Here is a 19,290-nt window from a genome sequence, read left to right on the forward strand (position 1 = left end):
TCATACCCACTGTGGGCACGTTCGAATTCGATTCGAAGGATCAGGATTCTTTCTTTGATTTAAGGTCAACATGTAAATAAAAAAAAAACTTTAAAAGGCTAAAACCGAATTTTAGCCGGCAATTGGAGCAGGCACACAGCGCACGTGCGCGACGCCTTGCCTTTCTCTTTGCTCGCCTGTCTCTCCCCGCTCTCCGCCGCCGATCCCACCAATTTGGATACCACGCCATCTTTAAATAGCATGAAAATGGAGGGGAGCCCTCCCCCGATTCGCCACCCCGGCACCCTCCTCGGCTCCACTCCGGTCCCCCGCGCCTCCGCCCACCGATGCCTAGGGCTCCCCGCCTCGCGTTGCGGTGGCCCGGCCGCTAGGCTTCGGCGCCCCCTCCACGACCAAGGGGCTCCATTAGGTGAGAGGTGTTCACGCGCCTGCATTGCTTTGCTGTTGCTGTCTGAGTGCTCAATTGGCCGGTCCATCGATCGGGAGATTTCGATTCTGGGTCGTTTGGATTCGTGTTTAAGATAAATTTGCCATCATCGCATTCGTTCAGCTAAATGGAGGCTTACTCGTTTCCAGGCAGTTATTCCATTTCGGAAGCTCCTGTATAACATCTGGGGGTCGCATGTAGTATATATGGTCATGCGCTGGATTTCAATTGTATCGTACGGCTAGTCCTGAATGAACTTTCATTTAGTAGAATGCGGTAATTTCATGGGTTGATTTTGGCGTGGTGTTGCAACTTAAATTTCCCCGTGCTTAATACCTAACGGCACGCATGCATTTGCGTGTAGTTTACTTGGGTTTGCTAATTTTTTAGCAGAAAGGGGCCCTTAACGCTAGCTGTTCTTGTCTGTGTGTGTAGCTAATGCCTTTTGAATTTCCTTTGACTGGTTGCATACTTCTGTGTAGAGATCCACCTGAATTTTTGTTGGTTGTTCTAAATGATGAAATTCGTTCGTTTAGATTGTCTATCAAATTTATATGCCCATGTAATCTTCCATGGTCCTGTTTTGTTTGTGTGAAACCTATATTGGGTCAGTATGCTCATGAAAAATGTGCTGATATCAAGCTAAAGATAGTATAAGGTAAAAACTAGAAACTTTTGGGGGTTTTGTTGCTTTAGTGGTTGTCGGTCGTTCAGCCTTCTAAGGTCCCGTTGCTCTGTTGTAATATGGATTTGTTTTTTTAATATAATCGGCAGCTGTCTTGCCTATTATCTCGTTCAAAAATAATAATAATAGAAACTCGATCATGTGGCGATGGTTTCAAGACGAGTCAAAGTCCGTTGGTCATGTGTGTTACATGCAATGTAATAAATCAATAGGCACACACCCAACTGACCAGCCTTCTAATGCTACTTGTTTTTTTTTTCAGAGACAACATCTCATTATAAGCTGTGTATTATGCGGTAATGTTGTGGAACCCCAGACATTTTTTTCTGTGAATACTGTTTGTGACGCACTTTGACTTATGGCTGGTTTGTAAAACCCATCCATGGCTTTGCAAGCACATTATTTTATTATTTCTTACCTCCATGTTCAGATGTCGGGACCTAATAAAGCTCCATTTAGTGGAGTGTCTGAGGATTTGAAAGGAAGAGCAGCTTGCTACAAACAAGACTGGAACCATGGATTTCGTTCTGGTTTAAGGTTTGCGCAACACCAGCATGCTGTAATTGCTTGACATGATCATGATTTAGCCTGTTGTGTTCACTGTGCCACATGAATTCTGTTGTCAGGATATTGGCACCTACGCTCTACATATTCTTTGCATCTGCAGTTCCTGTTATAGCCTTTGGGGAGCAATTGAGCAAAGATACAGGTTGGTTGTCCTGCTCTCACCATCAGGATGAATATTTGATCTGAGGTTACTGTCATGGCACACTGCACTTTCCTTCTATCCCTCTCTCTCCTTCTCAGTAATAAAAAAGAAAAAGGGGGAAATTCTCCCTCAAAAAAAGAACAAAAAAGGGAAAGATCATAGCCATTTTAACAGCATGTCAATTATTGTTTGAAACATGGGAATATGAAAAAACAATAACAGTTTGCTCCATTGGTTGCAATTCACATTGTAGAATAGAAATAGTAGAATAATAAAAAAAAATTAATCCTAAATCCTTTTTCTTAGGCACAGTTGCTGACGATTAAACTGACATGTTTCAGATGGTACACTAACCACAGTTGAGACATTAGCATCAACTGCTATTTGTGGAATCATACATTCAATAATAGGCGGACAGCCACTATTGATCGTGGGAGTTGCAGAACCGACTATTATCATGTACACCTATATCTACAATTTTGCCAAAAACCAACCAAACCTGGGAGAAAAAATGTTTCTGCCATGGGCTGCATGGTAAGGGCTGAAAACTATGATATATCCTGCATTAGTTCATCAGTTACCCAACTAAATGTTATTTGTATTTCCTTTTCATTGGGCCTTTGACAGGGTTTGCATCTGGACGGCTGTGATGCTGTTCCTCATGGCAATGTTTAACGTTGCAGCTATTCTAAACAGATTTACAAGGTTTTCTGGAGAACTTTTTGGAATGTTAATCACAGTTTTGTTCATGCAAGAGGCGATCAAGGTATGCAATTTACATCTGTTGAATCTGAATTATTTACAGATTTTGTTTTAATTGCTGATCACGTAATATGCCATAGGGGATGTTCGGTGAATTCAGTGCCCCTGAGGGTAATGACCAAAGTCAACCAATTTTCCAGTTCCAGTGGCTATATGTTAATGGTCTGCTTGGACTAATCTTTTCAATGGGTGTACTATATACTTCATTAGCCAGCAGGAGCGCAAGATCATCGCTATACGGCACTGGTTTGTCATATGGCACATATGCACTTTCGATTCCATGATGGTTTCAGCACAATAATTACAAATGCTCCAGATAATACCTGCAGGATGGCAAAGGAGCTTAATTGCTGACTATGGTGTTCCACTGATGGTCATACTGTGGACAGCATTGTCATATTCATTGCCAAGCAAGATCCCTTCAGGGGTCCCTAGGAGGCTCTTCACCCCACTTCCTTGGGAACCCAAGTCGCTCCAGCATTGGACAGTGGCAAAAGTAATTAGACAGTTTGTACAATGATTTAAGGATCGAAATGCCATTGCGTTCAAAAAAAAAATTAAGGATCGAATCGCAGTTCTGCGAGCATTGAATATTTTTATGGCTATTCCACATTTTTCATTGATGAACTTGCAGGATCTGTTTTCAGTCCCTCCAGCACATATATTCCTGGCTATTGTGCCTGCTGCGATGGTTGCAGGGCTCTATTTCTTTGACCACAGTGTAGCTTCACAGATGGCTCAGCAGAAGGAATTTAATTTGAAGAACCCATCAGCCTACCATTATGACATTTTGGTCCTGAGCTTGACAGTATGTCATGCTATTTTGTACTTACTTCTTTAACATAGCAGTGTTTTAAATTAGGGATGTCACTTAATAAAAAAAAAGTTTTGGATAGTTTACCAATGAATTCCCACTGCTTGATGGAACTGGAAAAACATAAGAAATTAATGGTGGGACATAGTAGTTAAAAATTGCATATGTGATAGCGTTTTTTATAGACAAACATGATATCAGACGCTTTATTAATATGTTTCTTCTTCTTATACGATGGAAATGTGGTGTAGACCTTGATCTGTGGTCTTCTTGGCATCCCTCCATCTAATGGAGTACTTCCCCAGTCTCCCATGCATACAAGAAGCCTAGCTGTCCTCAAGAGGCAGGTTGGTGTTCACATGCATACCTGTGGTCTGTTATACAATTAAATTTGCTCATCTGCCCTCTCTGGCTCTCTTTCATTTCAAATAGTTGCTTCGCAAAAAGATGGTCCAAACTGCGAAGGAGGGCATGATGAATAATGCTACCAGTTCCGAAGTTTATGGCAAAATGCAAGATGTTTTCATAAAAATGGACCATGGAGGCGACGTGAGTATTATCCACCAAACATTTACACTATCACATGCCATGTTCTTCTTACTGAATTGCTAAGGCTCTGTTAGTTGTAGTGGTGGCTTATCAAATGCACCCAATTATTTCAGATGATAGATATTAGAGTTAGTTGAAGAATGTTTGTAAAACTATAATGGCGACATCTTTCTAGAATTTGTAAAGGCTAACTGCATACTGTCCCTAAATTACAATGCTGTTCCATTTTGTTTGATGCCTCTATTTTGTTTTGCTTTCTCTTTCAGAGTTTTTTTTTACCTTTGTTGCAAGTGGAATATTACTGTCTGAAATCATTCCCCTACTCATTGTTTCAGAAATTGCTCCAGAAATCATCCTGATAATACTTGTGTAATGTAAGAGACAAAAGAACGAAAATCTCATCAACTACCTGAAAAGCACTAAGAATTCATCTGTAAAATTGTGCAGTCTGTTTCCGCACACAAAGATCTGAAGGACTTGAAGGATGCAATTATTCCAGAGGGGAACGGAGCAGGGACAGTGCCTGAAGTATTTGATCCTGAAAAGCATGTAGATGCCTACTTGCCTGTCCGGGTGAACGAGCAGAGAGTAAGCAATCTGTTGCAGTCCCTGTTGATCGCTGCTTGTATCGGAATTACGCCGCTCATTCAGAGGATACCAACATCAGTCCTCTGGGGTTACTTTGCCTATATGTCCATCGACAGCCTTCCCGGGAACCAGTTCTGGGAGAGGATACAAGTTCTTTTCATCACGCCTCAAAGGCGCTACAAGTAAGCCTTGTTAGCTGTAGTAAAATTTTCATTTCTTATCACCTTAGGTATGTACCTATGAAGAAAGGCTATGTGTGCTTCAGCTGGGCTTAGCCCAGTTTTTATCTACGAAGCTGCCAGACATCGCAGTGATTATCTGTTTGTTATAACTCTGGCAGGGTTCTTGAAGGAGCACACGCATCCTTCATGGAGTCAGTGCCTTTCAACACAATATGTGCCTTCACACTCTTCCAGCTAATCTATCTGTTGATCGTCTTTGGGATGACATGGATACCAGTAGCAGGAATCCTCTTCCCTCTCCTCTTCTTCTTCCTCATTGTCATCAGGCAGCACTTGATCCCGAAATATTTCGATTCGAGCCGCCTGAGGGAATTAGATGCAGCCGAGTACGAAGAACTCGAAGGTTTTACGCCTGATCCGTCAGTGGTATGGAGTCCTGACCTACCTGGTTTTATCAATTGCCCATTCACTTTCCTAGCATATACAGTATTATTATGCAACAAAGGCTACTCCATCTCGGGATTGTTGACATGTCCCTTCTCACGCAGTGTGAGGACGAGTCTGTTCGCAGCAGAGATGCTCAGCCTGGATATGCTTCTGAAATACTGGAGGAATTCACGACTCACCGTGGAGAGCTGAAGCGCAGGAACTCTAGCTTCCGTGATGGGAGACTACTCCAGGTAACATTTCGCGCAAACAATTTGTAGTTTAGTACCACTGGTTTTCGTAAGATTAAAGGTCCCGCCTTGAACGTTGGAGTTGGAACTTGATATTGCTTTATTGTTTTGGTTTGGCAGCTTAACTCTGTCAAGATGACGAGAGAGCTTTCTCGGGCACCTTCTCGGAGAGAGCTTTCTCGGGCTCCTTCTCGGATTCCAAGAATCGTGGAACAATAAGGGGAGTAACCATTGTTTCTGAATCGGAACTCCAATTAAGCATGGGGGTGCGAAGTCTCATGGCCTGATCGCTCACGAGATTATTTTCTGAAGCAAGTAACTCATTTTAGGTACTGACTTTGGGGGAAAAGACACGGGGGTGGGCAGAGGAATGTAGCAGAACTGGACATGCTCAAGAGCTGGAAATTGTTTGTAAAAAAAATTGTAAAGACGAAAAGAAATGCATGTTGAACACATCTAAGCCTCAATTTCAGATTTGAGATTTTGGCGACGGAGGATACAATACAAGCGCTTGTAAGTAACGTGTGTTTTGAAGGGGTTATATGTATTGAGTTAGTCACACAGTGGCTACATAGTTTTTTTGGGACCTGGAGACCAAAAAAAAAACACAACACATTGTAGCATTTGAACCTTTGTATCTCAGAGCTAAAATTCGTAATGTGCATAGAAGTCGAACTGAGATGAGTAAACAAAGCAACTATCAGCGGATTCGCATTTAAAAAAAAACTTACAGAGTTACCAATTTCTACGTTACAAATAGATAACCGAGGTTACCTCTAAAAGGAATATTTTTTTAGCCTGCAAATATCCTTCCGTCAAAAGGAATATTTTTTTAGCAATACGTGAAACTTCAGAGGTATAATAATTGTTCTTAATTAGTTTGACCACTGAACTCTGAGATTAGATAGACCCAGACCACCCTCGTCCTCTGGCTTGCATACCATTTCCCAAGTTGCTAAGTTATGAGTTTTTTTTCTGTTGATACGTGACCTACGGCAAAGACAGTTTTTTCGGTATATATCAATTTATTTAGTAACAGTGGTTGGAAGTTTAAAGGTACAGGAAGAATATGGGATTTGTGCAGTGATAACATAACCGATAAGTTGCAGCCTTTCTAAATATCCTAGGAACATGTAGAACTAGCAACAACTTCACAATTTTGGGTTGAAGAGAATTTAAACTTGAAACATGAGCATTTGACCCAACCAGTTGAATAGACTCATTTCATGAGTTCATGTCAAATAATTTGAGTCATATTGAATATTATTGTGTTGTGAATTGAGCGAAGCTCAGCTGGTTAGGTTTCTTGTGGTAGGGCATGTCCATCCGGATTTAAGTCCTTGACTTGACGTAAGTGTTCGTACTATCCAAGATTTAACGGTGTTACTCTTTCAGTGATAAGCGACGTTTCCCACGATAGCAAAACATCTACGTTGACTCTATCAATCTTGAGATCTGCCGGTTCCGAAAGTGCTTCTAGGGGTAGAAGGTACGGTGTGTGTGCAGCGAGTGACCGAGTGTAGTACATGTAAAGTGTCTGAGTTTTGCTTCATATCTTGAGAGCCCTGCTTATGAAAAAGGCTAACATGCATGTCAGTATTTGGGCTTCTAGTCTATCTAGATTTGATTCAGCATGGTCCAGCCTTGTTACTTTTTATACGGTGTTTGGATCTAAGGGCAAACGGGTCGGTCCATGTGGCCTTTTAATTTGGGCCGGAGATGAAAGGGGGAAAAATAGAGATGGCATAGTTTGCGCCTTTACGTGGGCGGCATCATTTCCTGGATGCGCTCTTTGGATTCCCCTAGGCCCTAGCTGGCAAGCTATCATCGGAAGGCAGACGAGTTTCCCCGCGGACGCGTATAACAAACCGATTATCGATGCAGATGTGTACGGCTGTTACGTACGGAGTACTAGTATCCATCCATCAGGATTCAGGATAAGAAGACAGGAAATCCAGAGCTAGCCAGCAGACTGACTGGGCTCCTCGGCCCGCGTGGTGCAATGCAATGGACAGACGCGGCCGGCCGCGGTGGCGGTGAGTCAGCGTGTGGCGGCGAGAGAGCCGGCAGCTACGCAGAAGCAGCCAGGCCGCACCGCGTCTAGCTCAAGCCACCAGATCCATGATCCTCTTCTCCCGCGCGTTACCTTGCTTTTTAGTTTGTTTGTTAGGATTAGCCGTGGAATTGAAAGCAAACCACGCGCCCACAGGATGCAGCTCAGGCCCCGTTCGTTCGGAGGATTTTTAGGCGGGAAAAATCTGAACGAATTTGAAGGAATTTGTGGGAGAAAAATACTCTTTCGAATAAAAAAAAAGTAGATCAAATCGGGTTTAAATGAATGCGAACGGCCCATGCTCATCCGCACAGCACAGATGAGATGACAGACCAGCTGACGACGAGCAGTGTCGACTCCATCCGGCAAGACGAGGCCGTCCGTCATGCTCTCCGAGTCTCCGTCAGTCTCAGATCAGAGTCTCAGGCTCTCAGGTCTCAGCTGTATATCAAACCCACGCGTCCGGAATCCGGACGCTAGCTCCGTCCGGAAGCCCACGCGTGCCCCGCATACTGCTAAGCGTTATGATTTTTGCGTGTCCGTACCACGTAGGTGGGGACCACCCACGCCCGCTTGTCTTCGGCACGCACACTGCATGTGCCCGCTTTATGTGCCGGTTAATGTTCCAACCTGAATCACTTTTGCAACATACGTCTCAAATAAATGAAACATCTGTAACATAGGCTTGTAACATGTGTGTATAGCTACTGCAACGTATGTAACCTCTAGATAAAACATTTACAGCATACGTCTAAAATAGATAAAATATTTTGAATAGACGCTTGCAACATGTGTGTATAGTCACTGAAACATAAGCAACATCCCGATAAAACACTTGCAACGTACTTGAAACAGTAGAAACATTTTGAATAGACGCTTGCAACGTATCTCTGAAACACTTGCAACATTCCTCTAAAACACATGCAACATCCCAATCTACTTTTGCAATATTCACATAAAACACTTGCAACATACCTCTAAATACACATGCAACACCCCAATCTACTTTTGCAATATTCATATAAAACACTTGCAACAGACCTCTGAAACACTTGAAACATGCATTTACAACATACGGGTCTTCCTGTCGTGGTGTCTCCGGCCGACCGCGGGAGACGATGTCTTGGCCGGCGACGACCTTTTCTCGGGTGGCACCACGATGGGCGAGTGTGGATTGGGGCGCGGCGGTGGATGGCCACTATGGTGAGGCGGAGTGGGGCGGTGGCGGAGTGAGGCGGCCGGGCGCAGGATGGGGCGTGTGTGTGGGGATGGTAATGGCAGCGAGGCAGAGTGAGACGAGCAAGAGATTTTTTAGGGAGAGAGCACATCTAGAGTGAGGCGTGAGGCGTCAGTATGGGACGGAAGCTCGTGGCCAAGCATTACCGATATCAAATAGCTCAAGTACTACTAAATTCTTTTTTTCTTTATGAATGCTTTCAGAAACCATGTTTAATTTAGTATTCATATGATGTAATAATGTACTAGTAAGTTAATTGTGCCACGGAAAATCATAGTAAAGAGTGGCCCTTCACTGCCCCCGGAGGCCTGGACTTCTTGGTGGCCCTTTCATCCTCACCAAAGGTGCCACTCAGCACTCACCATGTGCATCGCCCTGTTCGTTTGGCTTATAAGACGTATTTTTTTAGCTAATAAATAGTATTTTTCTCTCACAATAAATCAATCAACAGTACTTTTAGCCATGGCTTATCAGCCAAGCGAACAGGGCACATGTCCCTTAGTTGAGTATAGGTCCGATAACTAGAGAAACAAATAAAAAACTCGGGCGACATCTCCAGAGCTATTTTAGCTTAAGGTAGAGGACTTCTCACCCAGCCCGAGAAAACCCCTGAACCCCATGCCCCGCCCGCAAACAGGAGCCCGTTACCCGGCGAGAGGGCCGGTCATTTTACCTATGCTTTGGGAACACGGAACAAACGAGGGGTTTTTTCACACCGCCGATCTAAAATTCGCCTGACCAATGATTCGAACACGGGAATGCTACCCGGAGGCTTGACCAACTGATCTAGCAACCGAGGCTAGAGAAACAAATAAAAAAACTAGAAAAACAACACGATGCAAACCGCATTGTCTAAGAGCATAGTTCTTAAAAAACAAAGAGCATATTTGTTAGGTTTTTCAACTATTTCTAAAATCTTGCTCGACAAGATAAAATGCAATTTTACATTAGGAATTTCATACTCTTCCTTAAGTAGGTCTAGCATTTTATATTGGGCATGTTCGACAGGCTGTTCTACAGCCACTACCACTGCTGTTGGCTGCTTTCTCACTCACAAAATATGGTAGGGTGTCTTTATATCTTTTACATTTGCATTGGGAACCATGTCCTTCCTCTATATTCTTCACATCTTTCCACCTCCAGTCAATAGGCGGTGATATATTTTTGTGCGGTTGGAACGGTTTTCACAAGTGCAGGAGGAGTGGAGTTGCCACAAGGAGTCTTAGAGAGCTTTTTTTTTCAATCTTGCATAAAATCAAGATTGGGAATGGGTTTTGGACACTCTTGGAGATGCTCTACGTAGTAAATGACAATTAGATGCAATATAATTGCAGATAGGTGCTTCACATTTGTTCTACTATCTTCTCTATCTGCCTAATTAGACTTCATTCATAATTTTACTCTTGCGCTTTAGATTATTTACACTGAGATTTACCTAGCAGACTAATATGCTGGTTTGGAGCAGTATTTAGTTTAACTTCTTCCTTCAACCAATATGGCTTTTGTAGTTCTTGGCAACTTCTAGTATTATTCGTTCCAAGTGATGGTGTAAACATTGTTGTTATCTGTTTCTGAGAGAGAGAGAGCATTCGTTTTGTGGCCTCCATTTTCTTTGTTGATTCGCTATAAATCTCTACAAATTGTAGATTACTTGCTTCGTTTGAAAGTGCATGTCTTTTCAGTTTTAGTTTAAGTTAAACTTCTCTAGCCCGATCAAGTCTACAGAGAAGTAATATGGAATTAATTTCAATAAACTCTACCTCTCTAAAATATATATGTTGTGTATGTTAACATATTTTTTATTAAGAGAGGATTGACCAATGTAATCAATGTTTGATCAAGTCTATAGAAAAATAATACAGAATTAATTTCATTAAACTCTGCCTCTCTAAAATATATATGTTGTTTTATGTTAGCATGTTTTTAGCAAAATTAAGAGAGGATCGACCAATAATAACTAAAACTAAAACATGTAGTCAATGTTTGATCAAATCTATATAGAAATAATACGGAATTAATTTCATTAAACTATGCCTCTCTAAAATATATACGTTGTTTTATGTTAACATTTTGTAGCAAAATTAAGAGAGGAATGTAGCAGAACTAGACATGCTCAAGAGCTGGAAATTGGTTGTAAAAAAATGTAAAGACGAAAAGAAATGCATGTTGAACACATCTAAGCCTCAATTTCAGATTTGAGATTTTGGCGACGGAGGATACAATACAAGCGCTTGTAATTAACGTGTGTTTTGAAGGGGTTATATGTATTGAGTTAGTCACACAGTGGCTACATAGTTTTTTTGGACCTGAGGATAGATCATAAGTATGGTGGCAAGAATATATCGCGAAGACTAAGAGCAACTCCAGTGTATAGAAAATCGAACCGGGAGACCAGAAAAACAAACACAAGTTACACAACACATTGTAGCATTTGAGGTTTGAACCTTGTGTGTGGGAGCTAAAATCGCATTGTGCATAGAGGTCGAACTGAGATGAATAAACAAAGCAACTATCAGCGGGTTCGCACTTTGGTTACAAATAGCTATCTATGTGTAACCTAGCTATTTGTAATGTAGGTTACCTCTAAAATAACTGATCAGCCTGCAAATACCTTTCCACCAAAAAGAATAATTTTCTTTAGCAAGACGTGAAACTTAAGAGGTATAATAATTGTTCTTTATTAGTTTGACCACTGAACTGTGAGATTAGATACACCCAGACCACCCTCGTCCTTTGCCTTGCATACCATTTCCCAAGTCTGAGTTCTCCGAAAGTGCTCCTAGGGTAGAAGTAGAAGGTATGGTGTGTGTGCAGTGAGTGTAGTACATGCAAAGTGATTCTCAAAAAAAAAAGTGCATGTAAAGTGTCTTCGTTGTGCTTCACATGTCGTGAGAGCCTCTTCGGAGACATACACATACGCTTCAATCGTGCTTATGAAAAAGGCTAGCATGCATGTCAGTATTTGGGCTTCTAGTCTAGATTTGATTCAGCATGGTCCAGCCCTGTTGTTTTTTACACGGTGTTTGGATCCAAGGGCAAACTGGCCTTTTAGTTTGCGCCTTTATTTACGCGGGCATTTCCTGATGGCGTTCATTGGATTCCCCTAGCTGGCTAGGGCTAGGAGGAGTAGCTATCATCGGAACGCAGAGTTTCCCCGCGGACGCGATGCAGATGTGTACAGTACGTACGGGTGTTACGTATCCATCCATCAGGATTCAGGATAAGATGACGTCCCTTTCGCGTGTCCTTAAATCTGATTTGATCCACTTTTTTTTCATCTAAAACAGTGTTTTCTTTTCACAAATTTCTCTAAATTCATCCAAATTTCTCCAGAATTCCTCTAAGACTGACTGGGCTCCTCGGTCCGTGTGGTGCAATGCAAATGTGCAATGGACAGACGCGGGCGGCCACGGTGGCGGTGAGTTAGGACCTGTTTGGAGAGGCTCCGGCGGCTCCGGCTCCTGCTACTGTAGCACTACTGTAGAGGAGCCGCTGGAGCACCCGATTGCAGGCTTCTCTGGCTCCTCCTTTTTTTTCCCGTTCATCTGTGCTGGAGCCGGAGCCGTTTTCTTCGCTGCTACACAGTATTGCGCAGTCGAGCCGGAGCCGCTGGGCGAGAGCCGGCAGCTACGCAGAGGCAGCCAGGCCGCACCGCGTCTAGCTCAAACAGTCAAACCACCAGATCCATCCTCTTCTCCAGCGCGTTTACTTACATCGGGTTATTACTCCCTCCGGTCCTATATATATCTGGCGTACAACGCCTGATTCCAGATACCAAGAAGAGGTTCACGGAAGCACCGTGTTTGGTTCCACCTCTCTGGCTTTAATGTTGTCTCATCGGATATTTGACATATGCATGGAGTATTAAATATAGACTAATTACAAAACTAAATACGTAGATTGAGATTAATTTGCGAGCTGAATTTTTTAAACCTAATTAGTTATGATTTGATAATGTGGTGCTACAGTAAGGTTATGTTAATGATAAATTAATTAGGCTTAATAAATTCGTCTCGTGGATTACCGACGGATTTTCTAATTTATTTTTTTTATTAAGGCCCGATTGATACACTCCTCCTAAAGTTCAGTTAGTCACCTTAAAGAGTGGCCCTTCACTGCCCCTGGAGGTCTGTACTACTTGGTGGCCCTTTCATCTTCAGCAAAGGTGCCACTCAGCACTCACCATGTGCGACGTCCAGTAACCAGAGAAACAAAGTTAACCGGAAAAAAAATAGAGAAACAACACGACGCAACCCGACTCATCTAAGGGTAGCTTTAATAAGAGTTCAAATAAAAATGGAGCATATTTTTTAAGTTCCTCTAATTATTTCCAAAATCTTGCTCCTTCAAGATAAAATGCATTTAGACTCTTTCTAAAGGACCTCGAGCATTTTATAATTTCTTTATATCTTATACACTTTGCATTGGGAACCATGTCCTTCTTCTATATTCTTTTTCTACATCCTTCCACCTCCCATCAATATGCACGAGTATATCTCTACGCAATTGGATCGTTTTTTCACAAGTGTGGGAGGATTGGAGTTGACATAAGGAATAGTTAGAGAGCGCTTTTTCAATCTTGCCATAAAATCAAGATTGAAAGTGGGTTTTGGAAACTCTTGAAGATGCATACTTTAAGTAGAACGAAAATGATAATTAGATGCAATATATAACATATAGGTGTTTCACATTTGTTCTAGTATCTTCTCTATTTGGCTAATTAGACTTCGTTTAGATTTTTATTCTTGCGCTTTGGATTGATTTTCTACACTGAGCTTTAACTAGGAGACTCGTATGCTGGTTTAGGAGCAGTATTTAATTTAACTTCTTCCTTCAATCAATGTGGCTTTTGTAGTTCATTCACCCTGTGGCCTCAGTTTTCTTCGTTGATTCGCTATAATTTTTATGGTTTGTGCCAAAACGTGTCATGCCACAAGTTAGTCATGTCACGGTTTTTCTGGCAGCTATTTGGTTTGTTGTCACAACTACGGTGTGCCATACTTTTTTAGTACCCTATCCCACACGTCATAGACCTATTTTCTTGCCAAACTTTGCCACAGGTGTAGCTTTAATTTTGCTGGCCAAACTTTCTCTGGCAGCCACAGTTTGCCGAAGGTTAGGCGTGGCAAGTTTTGGTCACCAACCAAATAGACCCTAAATGTCCACGGATTGTAGATTATTTTTGCTTTCATTTGAAAGTGCATGCCATTTTTGTTTTATTTGAAGTTAAACTTCTCTGGCTCGAGGCGAGCCCAGGCTCCAGCACCATCCCCCTTGGCGCCAACACGGCCACCCCTCCCCGTGCTGAAAGTGGGAGCTCCGCTGCCAAGAGGTTCAAGCGCTTCACCGACAAGATACTGCGTAAGGCGCCATCGCCGCTGCTCCCTCAGCCGGTTGTGGAGGCACAACCAAAGTTGCCGATCCACAGTAGGAGCATCGCCACCCAGCCACTTTCACGCATCCCGGCTTCTAAGCAGGGGGAGATGCTGGTGATGAAGCGGATGGGGATGCTCGACGGACAGCCGACCACGATAGCCATGGACGCCTATGATAGTATCTTTGTCGACCAGTTCAACCTCTCGCATACTGAGGCAATGCGAGAGCTCTTTCCTGACCCACAGGGAGAGCGGGTGAGGCGCTGCACAAGCAAGCATATCTGCCCGCCGATGCTGGCTAGATAGCATGATTAGCGAATTATATCATATAATCTCCTTCTGCTAGGGAGGGCAAAACTGATTGTATAACCATATCCTCCTAGTGTGCCATGTTCGTGGCACGTCGTTGTAAATTTTACTATTTCTCGATCTTAATACAAAAGATGCGCAAACATTTTGCGTATTCGAGAAAAAAGATGGAATTAATTTCATTAAACTCCGCTTCTCTAAAATATATAAGTTGTGTATGTTAACATATTTTTAACAAAATTAAGAGAGGATTGGCAAATAATAACAAACTAAAATATGTAGTCAATGTTTGATCAAGTCTATAGAGAAATACTATGGAATTGATTTCATTAAACTCTGCTTCTCTAAAATATATACATTGTTTATGTGAAGATATTTTTAACAAAATTAAGAGAGGATTGACCAATAATAACAAACTAAAATATGTAGTCAATGTTTGATCAAGTCTATAGAGAAATAATACGGACGTAATTTTATTAAACTCTGCCTATCTAAAATATATATGTAGTTTGTGTTAGCATATTTTTAACAAAATTAAGAGAGGATTGGCCAATAATAACAAACTAGAATCAGTGACGGAGCCAGAAAAAATTATAAGTGGGGCGAATTGCAACGAAGAAATGAAACAAAAAGACACCATATTCACAATGGTGTCGTACTACAATCACACAAATCATTGCGAAACCGCTGCAATCACATATTATGACGAAAAGTAGACAAGAAACACAAGATGTTACCTCAAATTGAAGAATAAACTAGTACTTCTTTATCGGTTGATCCATACATTGCAAAATACAAATAACGAATGGATGAACCTGTAAATTGAGGTGCTGTCGTTGGTGCTCTCTAGCTAACTGTCCACAACGGCGGCTAGCCCCAGTGCCGGGTACACCCTCACCCTCCTCGTGGTGGACCTCCTCCTATCCTCCTCCGGTCCTCCCTACATCGCAGCAGCCAGTAGAGAACAGAGCACCAGCAGGCCAACAGGCAGCAGCGCCCGGCCACAAACGCAACGCCACAACGGACGGAGGCCGGAGCCGGGCGGGCGGCGCGGCGTGGGCCGGTGGGCGGTGACCAGCTCTCACAGTCTATCCTAGGGCATCTGCGTTTCGTCGATTCAGAAATTGGGGATGGGGATAGGGGAAAGATTCCAACGGTGGGCTTTGGTGGACCTCTCGCCTCTACCGAGATAAAGTGAATGAAAGGCCTCTTGGTTTCTTCTTCTTCAGTGCTGCAGTCGCTCTGCCCATGCTCGGTTGCTCGCTCCTCATCGCCACGACACCGTCGGGGTCCGGGGTTAGGGAAGAAGTGGGGGTCCGGGGGTCTGGTCAAGCTCGCCTGTAGCTGGGGCGGCCGCCCCACCCCGCCCCTAGGGTGGCTCCGCCAGTGACTAGAATATGTAGTCAATGTTTGATCAAGTCTATAGAGAAATAATAGGAAATTAATTTTATTAAGCTTGGCTTCTCTAAAATATATACGTTGTTTATGCTAACATATTTTTAACAAAATTAGGAGAGGATGGACCGATAATAGCAAACTAAAATATGTAGTCGATGTTTTAAAAACCAGCGGGAGCAGTGGAGTACCAGCAAGTACCCAATAAAAAAGTTCCACGAGACGACGATAGCAAACGGAACGAGTCAATTCTCGAATAGAATAAATCGATCGACTCCATCACCGAGTAGAGAAAAAAAAAGTACGTGCACAACACGTTGTACCGAGCAACACACGCTCACCAGCTTGCTTCATCTAGAACGCCTAAACTGAGGTAGTTACACACGGCCGAGAGCAAGAAAGGGGATCTGTTTTTTTTAACGTATGATCCTTGGTCGTTCCATCTCCCTCCGCTGCATTCCTTGCTCTCGGCCGGATTACTCTTTTCAGTTGTGATTCGACACTTCCGGTTTGGACTGGCATTATTATGCTTTGCCCCAAGAAGTCAAGAACATGTAACCCATTGTTGAGATCTCAGATTAAAAAAAAAAAAAAATCCATCCTCACATCCACCGTTCTCCAGCTGTGTTGTTTCGATTTCGTTGGTGTTACTCCACTGCTCGCTGTAGGCTGTTAATCGAGATGAGCGTCCTTGTCAATTTGCATCGTCTGATTCCTCGTCATGCCATGCCAGGCTGAAGCAGAGCCACCATGCTGTACCCCCCTCTATTCATATTTATAAAACGTTTTAGTTTTTTCCGCCACATATCTAGACATTATATGTATATAATCATATAGAAAAAGTCATGTATCTAGAAAAATAAAAAAAATATTTTATAATTTATAATGGAGATAGTAACTTTTATTAACTTTGTGTGAATTTTTTGTGCCCCATCGTTATCCAAACAACTTTTGGAATAGAGAGGGCTTGCAACTAGGGATGAAAACGGTACGGATATTTTCCGACCGTATTTGAAACCGAATCCGTTTAGAGGGGTTGAAATCTGTCCGGATATCCAACATCCGATACCATATCCGTATCCGAATACTCAAATCGCATATTTATGATGTCGATATCCAATCGTATCCTATCCGACATAGTTGACACTATCCGTATTCGAATCCAAATCCGGACAAAAATACGAAAACAAATGTAATATCGGTGATATCCGTCCGTATCTGATCCGTTTTCATCTCTACTTGCAACCCTTCCATCACGGGCAAAGGTTGTTCTCGCGGCTAGCGTGAATTTAGGGTCAACCTCAGGACATTTTAGCCCATGTTTAGTTCCAAAAACTTTTCCCAAAAAGTGCTGCAGTAGTCATCACATCGAATCTTGCGATACGTGCATGGAGCATTAAATGTAGACGAAAAAAACTAATTGCACAGTTTTGTTGAAAATCGCGAGACGAACGTTTTGAGCCTAATTAGTCCATGATTGAACACTAATTGCCAAATAAAAACGAAAGTACTACAGTAACCAAATTCCCAAATTTCCCCAAACTAAACACACCCTTATTATGCAAAAAGTTCTAAATGAAAGCGCTCCCTAGCATTAACCACTCCGAACGGCATCTCCGTCACGGCAGAAGATCCCTGCAGGGAGCACCGTACGAAGGCCACGGCCCACAGCCTGGACCCACGCATCAGTGACCTGACGGGCCCGCCAGAAATAAGCAACCGTTACGCAGGCACCGTGTTTCACGATGCGGACCACGTGTCCACGCGGTGGTCTTATCCATCCGTCTCCTCCCCGATCCGCTCCGGCTGCTATAAATGCCAGGCCGAGCCTTGGCCTCCATCAGCGATCAGCAACGAGACACCCAGCCACCCACCAGACCAAGCAAAGCAACCCACCAAAGCGGCGAAGCCTCGCGGAGAAGCAACCGTCCGGCCGATCCGAATGGCGATGGCACCGTGCGCACCCGCCTCCGTCTCCTTCCCAGCCCGCCCGGCGGGGTCCCCTTCCTCTGCCTGGGCGGTCCGCGCCGCCGCGGAGGGCGGCAGGTGGTGGGCGCCGCTGCAGGGGTGGTCGGGGAAGGCCGACTACCTCGAGGCCCCGGCCCCGGTCCCGGCGCCGGCGGTGGCGGTGGCGGTGCCTCAGGACGACGACGACGCAGGCAGCGCGGCACGCAGGCAGTTCGTGGGGGGACTGACGGAGGAGAAGGCCCGCCAGCTGCGGGCGCGGATGGCGCAGACCGAGTCCTTCCACGACGCCATGTACCACTCCGCCATCGCCTCCCGCCTCGCCCGCTCTGCCTAGGCAGAAAGGCGGAAGCAAGTCGCCGACATGGCCGTAGATCTAGAGCTCTCTGTGTATATACTGGTTTCGCCTTTCGTTTCCTTCCGATTCGGGCCGGGGTTGTGTTTGTTTCCCCTCGCTCCCACTGTCGTCGTCGTCGTCGTCGTCGTGGAGCAGGAGGGTGAGGGGTCTGCCGGTTTTACGAGGCGCCCCCTCCCCCTCCCCTGTCGCCGTCCCCGCCGCTCTCGGACGTGCCTGCTGTACTGATCCGATAGGATCCGGACTCCGGAGCCCGCCGTCCTGTAACCGTTTCCGGTCTGCGCTGGAATGGCGCAGATCCGCGAAGCGTTATGCATTGTACTGCTACTGATGATGAAATTAATGTTTCCCTCCCCTGCCAGATCTTGTGGCGTACTACTACATTCCATGGCGTACTGGATTCCATTTCCGTGGGCGAAATGGTTGATCTTGCTTGATGATGTTGGGATTTGGTTGCCTGAACTCGTTTCATGATTTAATCTAGGCCCTATTCGATTCGCTGAAAAGCCATGTTGCGAAAAATACCGTTCGTTCGCTGAAACAGCACGGAGGCTAAATTCAGATTCTCCGCCGTCCCACGGCGAGTCAAACAGGCCCTATATTAGTTGCTGACACCGACCTCTCTTTACGTTAAGCCAACACGCTAACCAAAACCAGATCCAATGCAGCATCAGAATAACTAATTTTAAGGTCGACTTGCCGGCCGAAGCGCGCAACGCAAAAGCTGCTGAGGAAAATGGAAGCAAGTGGCCGGCCCGTGCAGGCACAGCAGATTATTTTAGCCCCCGAGCGGCGGTGCCCCCAACGTGACAGTGCTTAAAGCCCATGGAATCTTTCCCGTACAACGATTAACTTGTTATATTTATGAGTATTTGCTAACAAATGGACTACTATATATCATTATCAGTTGCTTATTCCTGAGAGGGAGACAAGTATTTGCTAACAAATGAACTACTATATTATTAACCAGCACATAATTTGTTCAATCCATACCAGCAATGAGAGAAGCTGTGAAAGACCGTACGGCAACTATTGACTTCGTCATTCGTCAATAACCAAGTCCAAACCAGGTTTTCACGGCTGGAGGTATAACCATCGGTACTGGATCAGCTGTACAACGGACAAACCTCGCCATGCCAGCTACAGCTCAATGACGGTGGTATGCCACCGTTAGAACAAATGCACAGTTGCATCATGCCCAGCGGAGG

At 44.0% G+C, this 19,290-nt stretch overlaps 2 protein-coding genes across 3 annotated transcripts; both read left to right on the top strand.

Annotated features, from left to right (window-relative positions):
• Window positions 1-250: 250 nt before the first annotated feature.
• Window positions 251-5,903, top strand: LOC136513229 (boron transporter 4-like). Of its 2 annotated transcripts, XM_066507226.1 has the most exons (15): window positions 251-409; window positions 1,375-1,408; window positions 1,543-1,649; window positions 1,739-1,821; window positions 2,163-2,355; window positions 2,449-2,587; window positions 2,664-2,829; window positions 2,913-3,079; window positions 3,218-3,391; window positions 3,649-3,744; window positions 3,830-3,946; window positions 4,394-4,716; window positions 4,875-5,142; window positions 5,265-5,396; window positions 5,514-5,903. In XM_066507226.1, the coding sequence occupies exons 3-15, from the start codon at window positions 1,543-1,545 to the stop codon at window positions 5,610-5,612; spliced, it is 2,064 nt and encodes a 687-aa protein (XP_066363323.1). In that variant the 5' UTR covers window positions 251-409; window positions 1,375-1,408; the 3' UTR covers window positions 5,613-5,903. The 2 variants fall into 2 exon arrangements, with proteins under 2 accessions (XP_066363323.1, XP_066363324.1); XM_066507227.1 differs by lacking the exon at window positions 1,375-1,408.
• Window positions 5,904-17,610: 11,707 nt separating this feature from the next.
• On the top strand, window positions 17,611-18,463 carry LOC136513112 (uncharacterized). The gene has a single exon (XM_066507106.1). It carries the CDS (start codon window positions 17,705-17,707, stop codon window positions 18,062-18,064), a length of 360 nt encoding a protein of 119 aa, XP_066363203.1. The 5' UTR covers window positions 17,611-17,704; the 3' UTR covers window positions 18,065-18,463.
• Window positions 18,464-19,290: the final 827 nt, after the last annotated feature.

This window comes from Miscanthus floridulus, chromosome 16 (genome assembly GCF_019320115.1).
Source record: "Miscanthus floridulus cultivar M001 chromosome 16, ASM1932011v1, whole genome shotgun sequence".
NCBI classification, from domain to species: Eukaryota; Viridiplantae; Streptophyta; class Magnoliopsida; order Poales; family Poaceae; genus Miscanthus; species Miscanthus floridulus.

Excerpts from the sequence above, each read along its gene's own strand:
- LOC136513112 (XM_066507106.1), top strand. The coding sequence starts at position 17,705 with ATGGCGATGGCACCGTGCGCACCCGCCTCCGTCTCCTTCCCAGCCCGC.
- LOC136513229 (XM_066507226.1), top strand. The coding sequence starts at position 1,543 with ATGTCGGGACCTAATAAAGCTCCATTTAGTGGAGTGTCTGAGGATTTG. Across the intron at positions 2,356-2,448 it reads TTTCTGCCATGGGCTGCATG|GGTTTGCATCTGGACGGCTG; the intron begins GTAAGGGCTGAA and ends GGCCTTTGACAG. Across the intron at positions 2,588-2,663 it reads TCATGCAAGAGGCGATCAAG|GGGATGTTCGGTGAATTCAG; the intron begins GTATGCAATTTA and ends AATATGCCATAG.